We start from the raw sequence: 17183 nt of genomic DNA, 5'->3' as shown, positions 1-17183 counted from the left end.
CTGCTTACACTGGGATTTTCTTGTTGCTCTCTTTCGAACTCTGAGTTGTAGGTTTAGATAATTTATTACCATTGTTTCTTGTATTTTCAGGTAGGCCTGTAGAGCTATAAACTTCCTTCTGAAGACTGCTTTCACTGTGTCCCACAGCTTTTGGATTGTTATGTTTTCATTGTCGTTTGTGGCCATGATGCTTTTTATTTTTTATTTTATCTCTCTGGTAATCCACGCATTGTTCAATAGCATGCTATTTAGCCTCCAGCTGTTTATTTTACATTGTTTTTATTGTAGTTGATTTCTAATTTTATGCCATTGTGATCTGAGGAGATGCTTGATATTTCTATCTTCTTTAATTTGAAGAGACTTTGCCTGTGGTCTATCTTTGAAAATGACTCATGCACTTGAGAAGAATATATATTCTATGGCTTGGGGTGAAATGTTCTGAAGAGGTCAATTAATTCATTCTGATCTTACGTGTCATTTAGGATTATTTCTTTGCTGATTTTTTGTTTAGAGTATTTGCCCACTGGTGTTAGTGGGGCATTAAAGTACCTACTGTGACTGTATTGCTGTTAATCTCTCCCTTGATAGGCTCCAGAAGTTTTTTTTTTTTATGTATTTGGGTGCTCCTGCATTTGGTGATATGTTTACCAGAGTTATATCTTCTTGTTGGATTGCTCCCTTTAGTATTATGAAGTGGCCTTCCTTATCTCTTGTTATGTCCTTCACTTTGAGATCTAATTTGTCAGGTAGAAGTATTGCTATCCCACTTTTTTTTTTCTTCTCATTTCCATTCACCTGAAATACCTTTTCCATCCTTTCACCATCAATCTGTGTGAGTCCTTTTATCTGAGGTGGATTTCCTGTAGACAGCAGGTTTTTTTATCCACTCGGCTACCCTATGTCTTTTGATTGGGGCATTTAATCCATTTATATTTAAAGTTATTATTGATAAGTACTTGTCACCATTTTTATTTTTTATCCCTGTGTTCCTTCTTCACTTCCTATTTCTTCTTTTTACAACAGACCCAATAATATTTCTTGCATTGCTGGTTTGGTGGTAATAAACTCCTAGTCTTTTTTGTCTGTGAAGCTCCTGATTTCACCTTCAATTTTGATTGATAGCCTTGTTGGGTACAGTATTCTTGGATTCAGACCCTTCCTTTGCACAACTTTGTGCATTTCATTCCATTCCCTTCTGGCCTGATGAGAAATCAGTTGTTAGTCTGATGGGGGATCCTTTGCAGGTAACTTTCTGTCTCTCTCTGGCTGCTTTTAAGATTCTTACTTTATCGCTGTTGTTTGCCAGTCTACACTAATGAGAGAAAGATGCAAACTGACCATACCTTTGCAATGCCCACCAGCCAATCAGAAGTGAGTATGCAAATTAGCCCAACAAAGATGGCAGATTAATTTGCAAATACAGACACCCAGTATCTGGGGGCAGCACCCCAGCCACTGCGGGCCTCTGGGCAGCGTGGGAAGACAGAAAGGCAGCTCCGGGACAGAGCAAAGGCTGTGCTGGCAGCCAGGATAAAGAAGGCCCATTCTGCATGAATTTTCGTGCATCGGGCATCTAGTTTAATTATAATGTACTTTGGTGTTGGTCTTTCAGGATTCATTTTGTTTGGGACTATGTGAGCATCTTGGACTTGTGTGAGTTTTTTTCTTCCCTGTATCAGGGAAGTTTTCTGTGATTATTTCTTTAAACAGGTTTTCTATTCCTTGCTCATTTTCCTCTCCTTCTGGCACCCCTATTATGTAGATGTTGTTTCGTTTCGTGTTGTCCCAAAGTTCCCTTAGGCTCTCCTCCTGTTTTTTAGGTTTTTTTTCCTAGATGCTGCTCTGCTTGGGTATTTTTTCCCCATTTTGTCTTCTAGCTCACTGATGCAATTCTCCATTTCTTCTAGTCTACTGTTGATACTTTCTACTGAGTTCTTTATTGTAGTGATGTCATTTTTCATTTCTTCTTGGTTCTTCTTCATTTCCTCTTGGTTCTTATACATATTGTTGAATTTGTCTTCCGACCTTATGACCTTTCTCTGAATTCTTTCTCTGGCTGGTTGCTTTTCTCCATTTAATTTACTTCCTTTTCTAATGATGCCTGCTTTTCTTTCATATGTGGGCCATTTCTTTGTCTCCCTATAATCTCTCCTCTCTGGGTGTCTGATCATATAGCTCTTTCTCTCCTGCATTGACTTAAAGGCACAAAATACAACACAACAAAGCACAATGCACAAGGCATTGAACACAAATGTATTCATGATACTAATAACCCCAAATAAAGGTGACCACCAGAGAAAAGAGAATTAGGGGATTTAAAAAAAAATAGTGCAAAAAAAAAAATAGGATAAAAAATAAGACAGAAAATAAGGAGAATAAAAAAGAAGGGGGAAAAACTATTTATATGAGGGGAAACTCAAATAGAACAACTACTAATCAAAAAATGCAAACAACTAACACCCAGATATGAATGCAAACTATAAACAACAACTAATAACAAGTGAGATGAAAAACAGAAGCAAAAAAAGAGAAACAATCACATAAACAAACAAAAAAAGCTAATCAACAATCAAACTAACAACAATAGGACAGAGAAAAAAAAGAAAACAAAATAAAACAAAAAACATTTTAAAAAAAAAAAGGAAGAGAAGAGAGATGTCTATGGACTTGGAGCAGGAGACTGGAAATTAGACATATAAGTAGGATGAATTAACAGGGAGTAAAAAGAAGAAATAGAGAAAATCTAAAGCAGGAATAGGGAAATAAAAACAGGACAACAAAGGGGAAAAGTGAGAGAGTGTTAGCATAAAGGTAAAGTTGAGATAGAGTAAAATGATGCTAAAGGAAAAATTAAAATAGAATGTAGAACACTAATGCCAAAATAAAATAAAGAGAAATTAAAATAAAACTTTTTTAAAAAATATAAAATCATTGTAGTAATAATACTGATTAAAAATAAAAATATAATAATTAAAAAGTTAAAATCAAGTGAGAAAAAAGAAAAAAATAGTTTCTTAAAAGATAAAAAATAAAAATGTGCAGTTTGGCACACCTGTTTCTTGTCAGGTAGTCAGAACAGTACTGAAGTTCCTTGTGTTCCACCACTCCTTTGTGTCATAAGTCACAATCTTGTTTTCAAACAGGCAGTATTTCTTTGTTTCTCAGCCTGCCTGTAGTTGTGTTTACACAAGAGTCAATTTGTGATTCAGCCCCTGGGTGGCAGTGTTTCTGGATTGACATATGGGGCTATAAAGTCCTCCTTACTCAGTATTTACAATTTGTTTTCCCTGTTGCACTTAATACTGGTTTGAGGGTATGGTCTGCCCCAGGACTGGTTTTTTTTTTCCTATCATTTCTCCCCACTCTGATCCCAGGTTCCACAAAAACAACTTTCCCCTGCAGTCTCTGAGAGTGTTTTTAATTGGGTATTCCTATGTATTGGGCTTAGCAATCAAAAGCAAGGATTTAAAGAGAGAGAAAAAGTCAGAGTAAGTGCACAAACTCATGGCTTTTTTGCCCCTGCACTGGGCACAATTCTGCTTATGTCTCTGTCCACGTCTTCTCTCCCACCGCTTCCCTGCACAGCACAGCAAGTTTACTGGTAAAGCTTCAGGCTGCTTTTTTGTGCTCAGCCCAACTATGGGTTGATTTCTAGAGTTCCCTTCTATCAGCAGCCCTGCCACATTCACAGATTACACTAGCCCCAATGGCCACCGATTTTGTGAGGCGCAGACTTCCTCTGTACCTTTAGATCCTGCTGTGTGCATTTCTCCCTCCAGCCTGGATCGCAGACCTCACCTTTCTCTGGGCGAAATCTGACCTTTCTGTCAGAAGGTCCAGAGCTCATCCAAGTCTGCGTATTCATGCTGCTTGAAACCTGGTGTTTGTGGGTTCACAGCTGGTCTCTGGCTGTTGTAGTTGTAGAGTACCAGGAGTATCTGATTCTTCCCAATTGAAGGTAAGGCTCAGCTTCTGATCAAAGCCACTCTCTCCTTCAAATGGTGCTGTCTCTGTGGCAGAGCCAGTCACTCTGGGAGAGATTTCAGTAGCAGTGGAGGGTGACCAGTTCAGCAGTCCCCAACAGTCCCTTGGAATATAGTTGTCCCTCACTCACAAATAGACACTACCCGCACATCCACACACTCTCCTTTCATTCTCTCATTCATATACTATCTTGCAGCCTGCTTTCCCATTGCAGCCATTTTAAGGAATTAAAATTGTTTATAATTTTTCTCATAAGGAGTTTATAAATCTTTTCCTATCATGCTATTTTAAAAATTCAAACTTTTCTGAGAAATAACTGATCTATAGACAGAATCAGACAACAGGATTTGGAATTGAGGCTACAAGAAAGCAAGGAAGAACAATGATTTAGGGTAAGAAAAATAAAGGAGCACAAGTTGACCAAAGTCATGGGCAAACTACAAAGGAAGCGTCAACCCTAGACTGCAAACCCCCATACCCTCTTTGCTGAGGTGCCGACACCTGTGATAAATCTAGAATAATACCTCTGGTCTCAAGAGGGTGGACCCAATGCCTGAATTTACATGACAGTCCATCTCCTGTTGCCCCATATGACCCTATACAACTGCCATGTTCCATGATTAACCTAAATCTTGTGCAACCAAAAGAACTTAATAAAAGAACACAAGGCAATGATTACAAGCCACAGAATATCTCAAAATCTTTTATCATCTTAGTTGCCAAAATATTCTATATTTTGAGAACTATTTTAAGAGATGGTGCTTAAAGCACATTTAGATACATACCTGCCCTTCTTCCAACATTAATGGTTTTATTTTGATATCTTGACGCATGCTATTATAGAAGTCATTCATGGCACTATTTAGTTTTTGGTAGTCAGCTTCATGATCTAAAAGGGGACTATTCCCTTTTATAATAACCCAGAAGCAACCTAGATCTTCAATCTGTAAAATTTTAAGACAAACAAAATAATGCATGATTTTAAAGTAGAACCACAAAATAATAAAACTTAGAATCACAATGACTATTTCTAATTTAAGTGATATAACAAATTCTTGATAAGCACCTGTTTTAAATAGTCAGACCAAAGATAAAAGACCCTCAATATACAGGCATATCAAATCATCATGTTGTATACCTTAAACTTATACAATGTTACAGTTAATTGCCCTTCAATAAAGCTAGGAAAAAAAGATAAAAGACACAAAAATAAAATCTAAAACATGTCACCAATAATATGTAATTCTTAATTATGTATTATGACTCAAAAAGCAGAGATCAATATCCTTGAGCTCCTGTATTTTGAAAATATCCATAATAAAATGTAAAAGTAAGGTTCAAGCAATGTTTTTAGTATCCTATGTTTTTCATAAAAAAGAGAGGAAATACCCCAGCTGATATGCTCACTCGTTGAGCAGTGACCTATGAACCCAGAGGTATTGGTTCGATTCCTGGTCAGGGCTCATGCCTGATTGTGGGCTTGATCCCCAGGAGGGGCGTGTAGAAAGCAGCTGATCAATGATTCTCATCATTGATTTTCTATCTCTTTCTCTTTCTCTCTTTTTTCCTTCCTCTCTAAAATCAATAAAAATATATTATTTTTAAAAAGTAAAAAGGAAATATACATTCTGCTCATATCCAAAGAAATAAATGAAGGTAGATGACAAAACCAAATACAAATTATTACCTATAGAGGAAGCCAGAAATGGGATACAAAAGAACAGAGATGAAAGTCATATTTCTTTGAATGTATCTTGTTATCTTAGAAACTAAGATTTTCACTATTTTTTTTAAGATTTTCACTATTAAAGATGCAAATATAAAATGAAAAATTAAATTTGAATTGAAAGTAATAGGAACTTATTTACGTAGTTATTTTATGTGTCTATTTCCTAAACCTTCCTCCTAAAAGAGCCTAAAAGCAATGACATTCCAAGATTTGGCTTCTAGGTACCAAGTGGCAGGAATACAGGTGTTTGAATTAATCTTCTTTCTACATTTACATGCAGCTTTCTCGGGAACTCTCCCCAGTCCAGGTGGTGCAGAGAAGCTACAAACTCAAGCAGAAAGCCACAGTCTGTGGCTGGAGGAGCCAGAGAACAGAGTATGGACCTGCCAGAGCAGCTATAATTAAGGCGAGAAATTCTGAAGAGCCACAGAGGGAAAGCCCTAAGGTCTGCATCAGAAAACCCCCAACCCTTGGCAGAATTGCGAAGATAAGACTCCAAGGAGTCCAGAGAAAAGCAGCATTGGAAGGTTGAAAGAAACAGTTTTACTAGTAAAGCTGCTGCTCATGAGAACTGTAAACTCTCAGCGCACGGACTTGTCTCAACCTCTGCACTAAGAGGCCACCCAAACTCTGGTGTGCCTGCCAGAATTTATTGTTTGTTCTGGCCAACACCTGACAAATGCTGTTGACTTCCTTTACCAAAGGGCTTACAGTTGTGAATCCTTCCCATCCCTTTGAAATATGTGTAACCCCAGAACCAGTTCAAATTGGCCTTGTCCTGTTTATAATTAGATGCTGAGTTGTTTTTCAGGAATAACCTAAGTCATGTAACCAAAACAAGCTCACAGGAGAGAATTTTGACCTTCTATAATACCCAGAACTGCACTGGAATGTGTTTTCAGTGGGTAGAGCATCAGCCCATGCACCAAAGAGACGCAGGTTCGATTCCTGGTCAAGGGCACATACCTGGGTTGCTGGTTCAATACCTGTGCAGGAAGCAACCAAACTGTCTCTCACATGTCAATGCTTCTGCCTCTCTCCTCCCATCCCACCCCACTTCCACTCTCTTTAAAAATCAATGGAAAAAAGATACGTTCCTTAGATCACTCCTTTCTGCTGGTGAACGCAGCGGAGTGAGCATCGTAGGAATCCCCCCCTGTTGCAAGCATCATATCTAAGTCTGAGTCTCCCAAAGAGCCGGAGCAGCTGAGGAAGCTCTTTATCGGAGGTTTGAGCTTTGAAACAACCGATGAGAGTCTGAGGAGCCATTTTGAGCAATGGGGGACACTCACGGACTATGTGGTGATGAGAGATCCAAACACCAAGCGCTCCAGAGGCTTTGGGTTCGTCACCTATGCCACTGTGGAGGAGGTGGATGCAGCCATAAACACAAGGCCACACAAGGTGGACGGGAAAGTTGTGGAACCAAAGAGGGCTGTGTCAAGAGAAGATTCTCAAAGACCTGGTGCCCACTTAACTGTGAAAAAGATTTTGTCGGTGGTATGAAAGAAGACACTGAAGAACATCACTGAAGAGATTATTTTGAACAGTATGGGAAAATAGAAGTAATTGAAATCATGACTGACCGAGGCAGTGACAAAGAGAGGGGCTTTGCTTTTGTAACCTTTGATGACCATGATTCTGTGGACAAGATTGTCATTCAGAAATACCATACTGTGAATGGCCACAACTGTGAAGTAAGGAAAGCCCTATCTAAGCAAGAGATGGCTAGTGCTTCGTCCAGCCAAAGAGGTGGAAGTGGTCCTGGAAACTTTGGAGGTGGTCGTGGAGGTGGTTTTGGTGGAAATGACAACTTTGGTCGTGGAGGAAACTTCAGTGGTCGAGGTGGCTTTGGTGGCAGCCGTGGTGGCGGTGGATATGGTGGCAGTGGGGATGGCTATAATGGATTTGGTAATGATGGAAGCAATTTTGGAGGTGGTGGAAGCTACAACGATTTTGGCAATTACAACAATCAATCTTCAAATTTTCCTCCATGAAAGGAGGAAACTTTGGAGGCAGAAGCTCTGGCCCTTATGGTGGTGGAGGGCAATACTTTGCCAAACCACGAAACCAAGGTGGCTATGGCGGTTCCAGCAGCAGCAGTAGCTATGGCAGTGGCAGAAGGTTTTAATTACTGCCAGGAAACAAAGCTTAGCAGGAGAGGAGAGCCAGAGAAGTGACAGGGAAGCTACAGGTTACAACAGATTTGTGAACTCAGCCAAGCACAGTGGTGGCAGGGCCTAGCTGCTACAAAGAAGACATGTGTTAGACAATATTCATGTGAATGGGCAAAAAAACTCGAGGACTGTACTTGTGACTAATTGTATAACAGGTTATTTTAGTTTCTGTTCTGTGGAAAGTGTAAAGCATTCCAACCAAGGGTTTTAATGTAGATTTTTTTTTTTTTTTTTGCATCCATGCTGTTGATTGCTAAATGTAATATTCTGATCATGACGCTGAATAAATGTGTCTTTTTTTAAATGAGCTGTGTAAAGTTAGTTTGCTCTGAAGCCATCTTGGTAAATTGCCCCAACAGTGTGAAGCTAGAATTCCTTCAGGGTGATGCCAGGTTCCATATGAAATCTACTCACAACCTGCTTGGGCACAGAAGCCGTTGTCTTCAGAAACTTTGGTGTAGTTGAATTGACAGTTACTGTGTTGTGACCTGGAGTTCGTCATTAAAAGGGTCACCCAAGCAGAGTCGTGGAGTTCATTTGGTTATTAATGATTGTTGGCACATCCTATGCAATATATCTAAATTGAATTATGGTATCTGATAAAATTATAGATGGATATGAAGCTTGTGTATCATCCATTATCATGTGTACTCAATAAACGATTTACTATCCTCTTGGGGGGAAAAAATCAATGGAAAAAGATATCCTCGGTAAGGATATTTTAACCCAAATAAGTAAGTAAATAGCAGGCAGAATCAAAGTCCCCAAGTACCCAAAGAGCTGGACTTGAATGGAATTGGATTACCAGAATCCTTTATTTTTGTTAATCCTCACCTGAGGAAATTTTTCTCACTGATTTTTATAGAGTGGAAAGGATGGAGGGACACACATTAATTGGTTTTCTCCTGCACATGCCCCAAGCAGGGCCAGGGATCAAACCTGTAACCCATGTACATGCCTTTGACCAGAAATTGAACCCACAACCCTTCAGTGTACTCACTGCACTCTATCCACTGACAACACCGGCCAGAGCTCCTGCCTTTTTAGAGCCGAATAATATTCCATTGAATGTATCTTCTAAATTTTGCTTGCCCATTCATCTACTGATGGACATGTGAGGAAAAATATTTCATCCATGTAAAAGCTAACTTAATCTGAAAAACAACAACCGGTACTTACTAGTACACCACACTTGGGGAAAATAAATGCTCCTATATTGTCTAAATAATTTGCTCAGTGTGAGCACGGTCAGAGCAGGAAGTTGGGGGCAGACCAAAGCTGAGGAGGTAGATAAAAAGGTTCTTGAATCCAATTAAAAGAGAGAGGTTCCTAGGAGTTTACCAGATGGATCTGAAACCCCTAAAAGTCTCAGAGCAAATCCTGTCAGAAACAGCTACTTCAAATGTTTATGAATCTCAACTCATATAAAATAACATGACATAAAATAGGAATGTAGTTTGGGGTTTTTTTAATCCCATCATTTGCTATGGCCCTCTCTTCTGCCCACTGAAATGTGATTTTTTAAAAACTGTAACAGCCAAAACCGGTTTGGCTCAGTGGATAGAGCTTCGGCCTGCAGACTGAAAGGTCCCAGGTTCAATGCTGGTCAAGGGCATGTACTACCTTGGTTGCCGGCACATCCCCAGTAGGGAATATGCAAGAGGCAGCTGATCGAAGATTGTCTCTCATTGATGTTTCTCTCTATCCCTCTCTCTGCCTCTTTATAGAAAATCAATAAAATATATTTTTTAAAAAACAACAAAAAAAACTACAACAACATAATTTATATTTCCTTTTTCCCAGGAACCAAAACCCACCCCTTTGCTCTGGTTTATTGACTCCTTCCTCCAAGGAACATGATGAACACAGCACGCCTTCCCCAGTCTCTTGCATCGCCAAGGTACACTCACCTGACTCAGGGACTGAGAAACTACAGCTGCCGCCCAGTCAGCAGGCCTCACCCGGGGTGAGCCCCCACCGCGACGCGAACCCCCACCCGCATCCCAGCTCCAAGGGTGCAGGCCCCGAGGCGCGTGAGTCACCAGTGGCCACCAGAGCAGCGGTGGCGAGCGGGCAGGAATCACCATAAATGGAGACCAAACGCAATGTGAGGGGTTGGCAGGGAAGGGGGTTACCGGTCACCCCGTCTCTGTCCACCGGAGTAGTGACCCCCTGGAGAGGGCCCAGGTCGGGAAAACAGGTCAGGGTCCCCGTATCCACCGGCCTGGGCGTGCAGAGGCTCTCCACCAGCGCGGACGCGGGGTGTGTGGGGGAACAGTCCGGCCCACACCCCAAGATTCTGGATTATAAATACTGGCCGCGCCCACTCACCGGAATTTCGGGAAAATGGCGGATAACTTTCATGCTATGTCCTAAACAGTGCACGGGACTCCTTAGAGAGCCCAGGGCCACAGCCGGCACCCCCACCCCGTCAGACACCGCGTCCCCCCAGAAGCCTGCGTGGGAGCGGGGTGGCTCCGCCCTCTCGGGCTCCGCGCCGCTCACCTTCAGCACCTGGACCTCCAGCATCTTCCCAGCGCCTCGCCGCGCCCCGCCGGCTCGCCCCGGGACCGTAACGCCGTCACGGCCGCGCCCCTTTCCGGGTCTCCGCCTCGCGTCGCTCGGAGTAAACTTGGGGGACAAAAGCAGAGTCTCTGAGCGCCCGCCTCCGCCCTCCGCGGGGGTCGCGCTTCCTCAGACTCCGCGCGCCCCGCTCCGGACCCCCCTGCCGCCCGCCACCTCAGTCCGCAGCCCCGGCCGCCACGCACCTCAGGCGACGCACTCGGTCTTCCGACCCCGACGCCGCGGGCGCGCTTGGGGCTCCCGCTCCGGCCCCGCCGCCGCCTCCCGCCGCCCGCGCCTCGAGACCCAGAAACCACGTGGTGCGCCAACGGCGCGCACAACGGCAGGTGGCGCACGACGCTGCGCCCCGCGCCCACGCCCAGCGGAGGGGGCGGGGCCGGACGCAGGGGGCGGGGCTGCTAGCCCGGAAGGGTCAGGCCTCACGCGGTTTAGGGGTCACGGAGCTTCACTGGTCTAGGGACCCCTACATTCACCGAGGGGCAGAGTGGTTGGTCGCTTGCGGCCCGAATTAGTTCGTGGTTGGCTACCAGGAGGCCCTCTGACTCCCTCTTAGCCATCCTTCACCGCCCATCCGTGGGATAAGGGAGAGTCAGGACTAGCCACGGATGCCTGGTACCTAGGAGCCTGCAGGCAGCATCAGCCCACCTCCTACCCCTCCTTCCGGAAAGTCCTCCTTCCTGAGTTTTGTCCCACCTGACCCTCCACCGTCAGGATAAACCAAAGTTTGGTCATCAAGGGTCACAGACTACAGCCTCATGAACCAGGTTCTTCCCCAGATGTGTGGGGGGGTTTTTTGTGTTTTTTGTTTTGTTTTGTTTTGTTTTTTGCTGTGTTAGGGCACCACAGAGTTCTCAAGTTTTGAAAACTTAGAAGCCTGAAAATGGGGACTCAGAGAAGGGGTCTCAGAATTAGATGAGATCATACTATATGAAACTAAGGACACCCAAGAAGCACTCAGCTTCTATTACTACCTCAGAAATAACCCAACAAACATTTGAATAAGCCAACAAACAAGGAAAAAAGTGGAAGAACATTTCTTAAATATTGAAGGAGCCATAGATTTAAAAAAAAAAAAAAAGTGATAAGCCTAAGTGGTTTTGCAGATGAATTATTTAATATTTTCATTGTGAAAAAAAAAACAAAAACAAAAACAACAATTTCTTAAGTACTAGTGCTGGAATCAACAAGAAGGCAACAGACTGCACCACTTCAGAAAGAGCATGTCAGTTGTGGGGTTATATATTTGGGAAACAGAATGTTCACATAAGCATCCAATTTGAAAAGTAAGCATGATTTCACAAGATCAGGCAAACCAAGTTTGTTGTCTCAGGCAGGAGAGCTGGAAAGGAGAGGTGTGCTGACTTCGTCAGGAGGAAAAAGGCTGCAACCTAAGTGAAGCTCACCTACTGCTGAATTGGGCTAACCAGGCCTACTCCCAACTGTCACCTGGCAGGGCCAAGTCACTTAAAAGCTCCAGACCTTGTCAAAAAGAGATGAGAAATCACCAGATCCGATTTAAATGGGAGATTCCAAAGACAGCTCTCAATCTCTAAAGATGCAGAATATAGCCTTCTCCCAGCTTTTAGTGTAGATCAGTGTTTGTTTGTTTTTTTCTTTTCATTAGAACCCATGCTATAATATGGTGCTTCCCAAACTTTTCCACAACACAGCTCACAGAAAATGGAAATATTTAGACCTCACACAGGGATGAAGAGTCAAGATTGTTGAAATGGGAGCTCACCACCCTGGGGCTCCAGTCACCTAGTCATCTCCTTAAGGCTGAAGGGGGTCAGTATATGTTCCTGTAACTAGTCCCCTTACCCCCAACAAGTAGTAGGAAGCATTTTTAAAGAAATTACTCTGGCCAAAACCGGTTTGGCTCAGCGGTAGAGCGTCGGTCTGCAGACTGAAAGGTCCCAGGTTCGATTCCGGTCAAGGGCATGTACGTTGGTTGCGGGCACATCCCCGGTAGGGGGTGTGCAAGAGGCAGCTGGTCGGTGTTTCTCTCTCATCGACGTCTCTAGCTCTCGATCTCTCTCACTTCCTCTCTGTAAAAAATCAATAAAATATATTTTTTTTAAAAAGAAAAAAAGAAATTATTCTGATGATATAACCCTGGTAAATATAACACCCAATATAAGAGCACCCAAATAAATATTTATTTATTTATTTATTTTAAAAATTCTGGAGGACATTAAGGGAGAGATCAACCACAATGCAGACATAGGAGGGGATTTTTAACACCCCATTGACTTCACTGGATAGATCTTCCAGGCAAAAAATTAACAAGAAAACAGTGACTCTGCCCTAACTGGTTTGACACAGTGGATAGAGCGTCAGCCTGGGAACTGAAAGGTCCCAGGTTCAGTTCCAGTCAAGGGCACGTACCTTGGTTATGGGCACATCCCCAGTAGGAGGCATGCAGGTGGCAGCTAATCGATGTTTCTCGCTCATTGATGTTTCTTAACTTCCTCTCCATTCCTCTCTGTAAAAAATCAATAAAATATATTTTTTTAAAAGAAGGAAACAGTGACTAAAGCAGTGGTTCTCAACCTTTCTAATGCTACAGCCCTTTAATACAGTTTCTCATGTTGTCATGACCCCAACCATAAAATTATTTTTGTTGCTACTTCATAACTGTAATTTTGCTACTGTTATGAATCATAATGTAAATTTCTGTATTTTCCGATGGTCTTAGGCTCTATAGCAGTGGTTCTCAAACTGAATTCTCAACCTGTGAATATTGTACCAGCCTTACATCCCTGGAATAAATCCCATTTGGTCATGGGGTATGATTTTTTTGTTAATATATTGTTGGATTTGATTTGCTAATATTTTATTGAGGATTTTAGCATCTATGTTCATCAAGTGATTTTGGCTTGTAATTCTCTTTATCTGGTTTTGGAATTAGGATAATGCTGGCCTTATAAAAAGAATTTAGAAGTGTTCTTTCCTCTTGGATTTTTTTGAATAGTTTGAGAAGTATGGGTATTAGTTCTTCTTTGAATGTTTGGTAAAACTCCCCTGTGAAGGCATCCAGACACAGGCTTTTGTATGCTGGGAATTTTTTTTTAATTACTGTTTTTATTTTATCAGTTATTATTGGCCTAGTCAGGTTTTCTGATACTTCCTGATTCAGTTTCAGGAGATTGTATTTTTTCTATGAATTTGTTCATTTCATCCAAATTGTCCAGCTTGTTGGCATTTAATTGTTCTCAACCACAACCCACAGATTGAGAACCACTGCTGTAGATCCTAAGACCATCGAAAAACATAGATATTTACATTACCATTCATAAACAATAACAAGATTACAGTTATGAAGTAGCAATGAAAATAATTTTATGGTTGGGGGTCACCACAACATGAGGAACTGTATTAAAGGGTTGTGGCATTAGAAAGGTTGAGAACCACTGCTCTAAAGGACACACTGAATCAGATGGGTTTAATTGATATTTATAGAACATTCCACCCCAAAGCTACAGAATATATATTCTTCTTAAGTGCACATAGATCATTCACAAAGATAGACCACATTTTAGGACACAAAACAAGTCTCTGCAAATTCAAGAAGATTGAAATCCTATCAAGCATTTTTTCAGATCATAGTGGAATGACATTAGAAATCAACTATACTAAAAACACCCACAAACATTCAAACTCATGAAGACTAAATAGCATGTTATTAAAACACTGAATGGGTTACCAATAAGATCAAGAAAAAATAAAAAACTTTTGGGAAACAAATGAAAATGAACACACAACTACCCAAAATCTCTGGGACACAGCAAAAGTAGTCTGAGAGGGAAGTTCATAGCACTACAGGCTATGAATAAGAAAATAAGAAAAAATAATTTAAAAAAAAAGACTAATTAGACCTACAACTTGAAGAACTAGAAGGAAAACAATAAGAAAATCCCAGAGTAAGTAGAAGGAAGGAAATAATAAAGATTAAAGCAAAAATAAATGACATAAAGACTAAAATATATATATATATATATATATATATATATATATATATATATATATATAAATAAAAAAAAATCAGTGAAACCAAGAGCTGATTCTTTGAAAGGATAAATAAGATTGATGAACTATTAGCCAGACTCATCAAGAAACAAAGAGGACCCAATTAACTAAAATCAGAAACAAAAGTGAAGTAACCACTGACACAGAAATACAAAGGATTGTACCCTAACCAGTTTGGCTCAGTGGATAGAGCCTCGGCCTGCAGACTGAAAGATCCCAAGTTCAATTCTGGTCAAGGGCATGCTCCTTAGTTGCGGCCACATCCCCAGTAGAAGGTGTGCTGGAGGCGGCTGCTTGATGTTTCTCTCTCATTGATGTTTCTAGCTATCCCTCTCCCTTCCTCTCTGTAAAAAATCAATAAAAAAAAAAATTTTTTTTTAAAGAAATACAAAGGATTTTAAGAAAATACTATGAACAGCCGAAGCCAGTTTGGCTCAGTGGATAGAGTGTCGGCCTGCGGACTGAAGAGTCCCGGGTTCGATTCCGGTCAAGGGCATGTGCCTTGGTTGCGGGCACATCCCCAGTGGGGGTGTGCAAGAGGCAGCTGGTCGATGGTTCTCTCTCATCGATGTTTCTAACTATCTATCTCTCTCTCTTCCTCTCTGTAAAAAATCAATAAAATATATATTTTTTTAAAAGAAAGAAAGAAAATACTATGAACAACTATATGCCAACAAGCTGGACAATTTGGATGAAATGAACAAATTCATAGAAAAAATACTATCTCCCAAAACTGAATCAGGAAGAATCAGAAAACCTGACTAGGCCAATAACTGATGAAATAGAAGCAGTAATAAAAAAAAATTTCAGCTGAAACCGGTTTGGCTCAGTGGATAGATATATTTTACTGATTTTTTACAGAGAGAGGAAGGGAGAGAGATAGAGAGCTAGAAACATCGATAAGAGAGAAACATCGACCAGCTGCCTCCTGCACACACCCCACCGGGGATGTGCCCGCAATTAATGTACATGCCCTTGACTGGAATCGAACCTGGGACCCTTCAGTCCGCAGACTGATGCTCTACCATTGAGCCAAACCGGCTTCGGCAATAAAATATATATATTTTTTAAATTCCCAGCATACAAAAGCCTGTGTCTGGATGCCTTCACAGGGGAGTTTTACCAAACATTCAAAGAAGAACTAATACCCACACTTCTCAAACTACATATTCAAAAAAATCCAAGAGGAAAGAACACTTCCAAGTTCTTTTTATGAGGCCAGCATTATCCTAATTCCAAAACCAGATAAAGACACTAAAAGAAGGAGAATTACAAACCAAAATCACTTGATGAACATAGATGCTAAAATCCTCAATAAAATATTAGCAAATCAGATCCAGCAATATATATATATTTTTTTAATATATTTTATTGATTTTCCACAGAGAGGAAGGGAGAAGGATAGAGAGCTAGAAACGTCGATGAGAGAGAAACATCGACCAGCGGCATCCTGCACACCCCCTACCGGGGATGTGCCTGCAACTAAGGTACATGCCCTTGACGGGAACCGAACCCGGGACCTTTCAGTCCGCAGGCCGATGCTCTGTCCACTGCGCCAAACTGGTTTCGGCACCAGCAATATATATTTTTTTTAAATCATACTCCATGACCAAATGGGATTTATTCCAGGGATGCAATGCTGGTACAATATTCACAAATCAATAAATGTGATACATCACATAAATAAACTGAAGGACAAAAATCACGATACATCACATATTAATAGACACAGAAAAAGCATTTGACAAAATCCAACACCCATTTTTGATTAAAGAAAAAAAAAAAAAAAAAACTCAACAAATTGGGAATAGAGGGAGCATATCTCAACATCGTAAAGACCATATATGACAAACCTACAGAGAACATGACACTCAATGGGCAAAACCAAAACCATTTCCAAGACAGGGATGTCCACTCTCACCACTCCTGTTTGACATAGTACTGGAAGTCCTAGTCACAATGATCAGACAAGAAGAAATAAAAGGCATCCAAATTGGAAAGGAGGAAGTAAAACTCTATTTGCAGAAGACATAATATTATACATAGAAAACCTTAAAGACTCTACCAAAAAACTAGATTTAATAAATTAATTTGGAAATGTAGCATAATACAAAATCAACACCCAGAAAATTGTGAGTTTTTTTATACACCAACTACAGGCCCAGTGCACAAAATTCTTCCACTGGTAGTTTCCCTAGTGGCTTCTGGCTGCTGGTTGGGTACTCTCTCTCTTCCCCCTGCCACCTGCCCCCGCCCCCGCCACTGCTGCTGGTTGCTGACTGTGGGGCCTGATCACTCCGCCAATCACCCCACTCTGCCCAGCTCCCAGGCACTGAATGAGCCGGGCAGCAGCCTCACTCCCTGCCACCACTGCTGGTCACCCTGCATCAGGCCCCTACTCAGCTCACTCAGAGCCTGGGAGCCGGTGGTGGTGTGGCCATCGGATCAGCGGGGCAATCGCCCCACCTGGTGACCAGTGGCTCACACCCGCCTTGGCCTGGTGCAGCCCACTCACCTGCTCCACCATTCTGCCCCAAGCCCACTCTCATCGTGCAGCGCCTCCACTGCTGGCCACTGCCTATGCCACGTCACCAACACCTGCCATGTTCCACGCTGCTCCCTGGTGGTCAGCGCACATCATAGCAAGTGATCAAATTTCCGGCAGAACTCCCAGTCAAGGG

General features: G+C 41.7%; 1 protein-coding gene and 1 pseudogene across 2 annotated transcripts in view; one reads left to right on the top strand and one right to left on the bottom strand.

Moving 5' to 3' along the window:
• The window catches only part of TDRD12 (tudor domain containing 12), a 114241-nt gene extending 99917 nt beyond the window's left edge, over window positions 1-14324 (bottom strand). The window contains exons 1-3 of the mRNA XM_084905689.1: window positions 12862-14324; window positions 10396-10521; window positions 4770-4928 (exon numbers count right to left, since the gene is read on the bottom strand). Coding sequence (XP_084761815.1) covers window positions 4770-4928; window positions 10396-10521; window positions 12862-12927 — 351 coding nt within the window. The 5' untranslated portion in view covers window positions 12928-14324. The remainder of the gene's footprint in view (window positions 1-4769; window positions 4929-10395; window positions 10522-12861) is intronic.
• LOC311633269 (heterogeneous nuclear ribonucleoprotein A1-like) lies at window positions 6873-8413 on the top strand (annotated as a pseudogene). Its single transcript has one exon. The product of its transcript is annotated as a heterogeneous nuclear ribonucleoprotein A1-like (transcript).
• Window positions 14325-17183: the final 2859 nt, after the last annotated feature.

The sequence above is a fragment of the Pipistrellus hanaki genome (assembly GCF_964339955.1).
Source record: "Pipistrellus hanaki genome assembly, chromosome: 15".
Lineage (NCBI taxonomy): Eukaryota > Metazoa > Chordata > Mammalia > Chiroptera > Vespertilionidae > Pipistrellus > Pipistrellus hanaki.
This window is presented reverse-complemented; position numbering and strand designations above follow the sequence as displayed.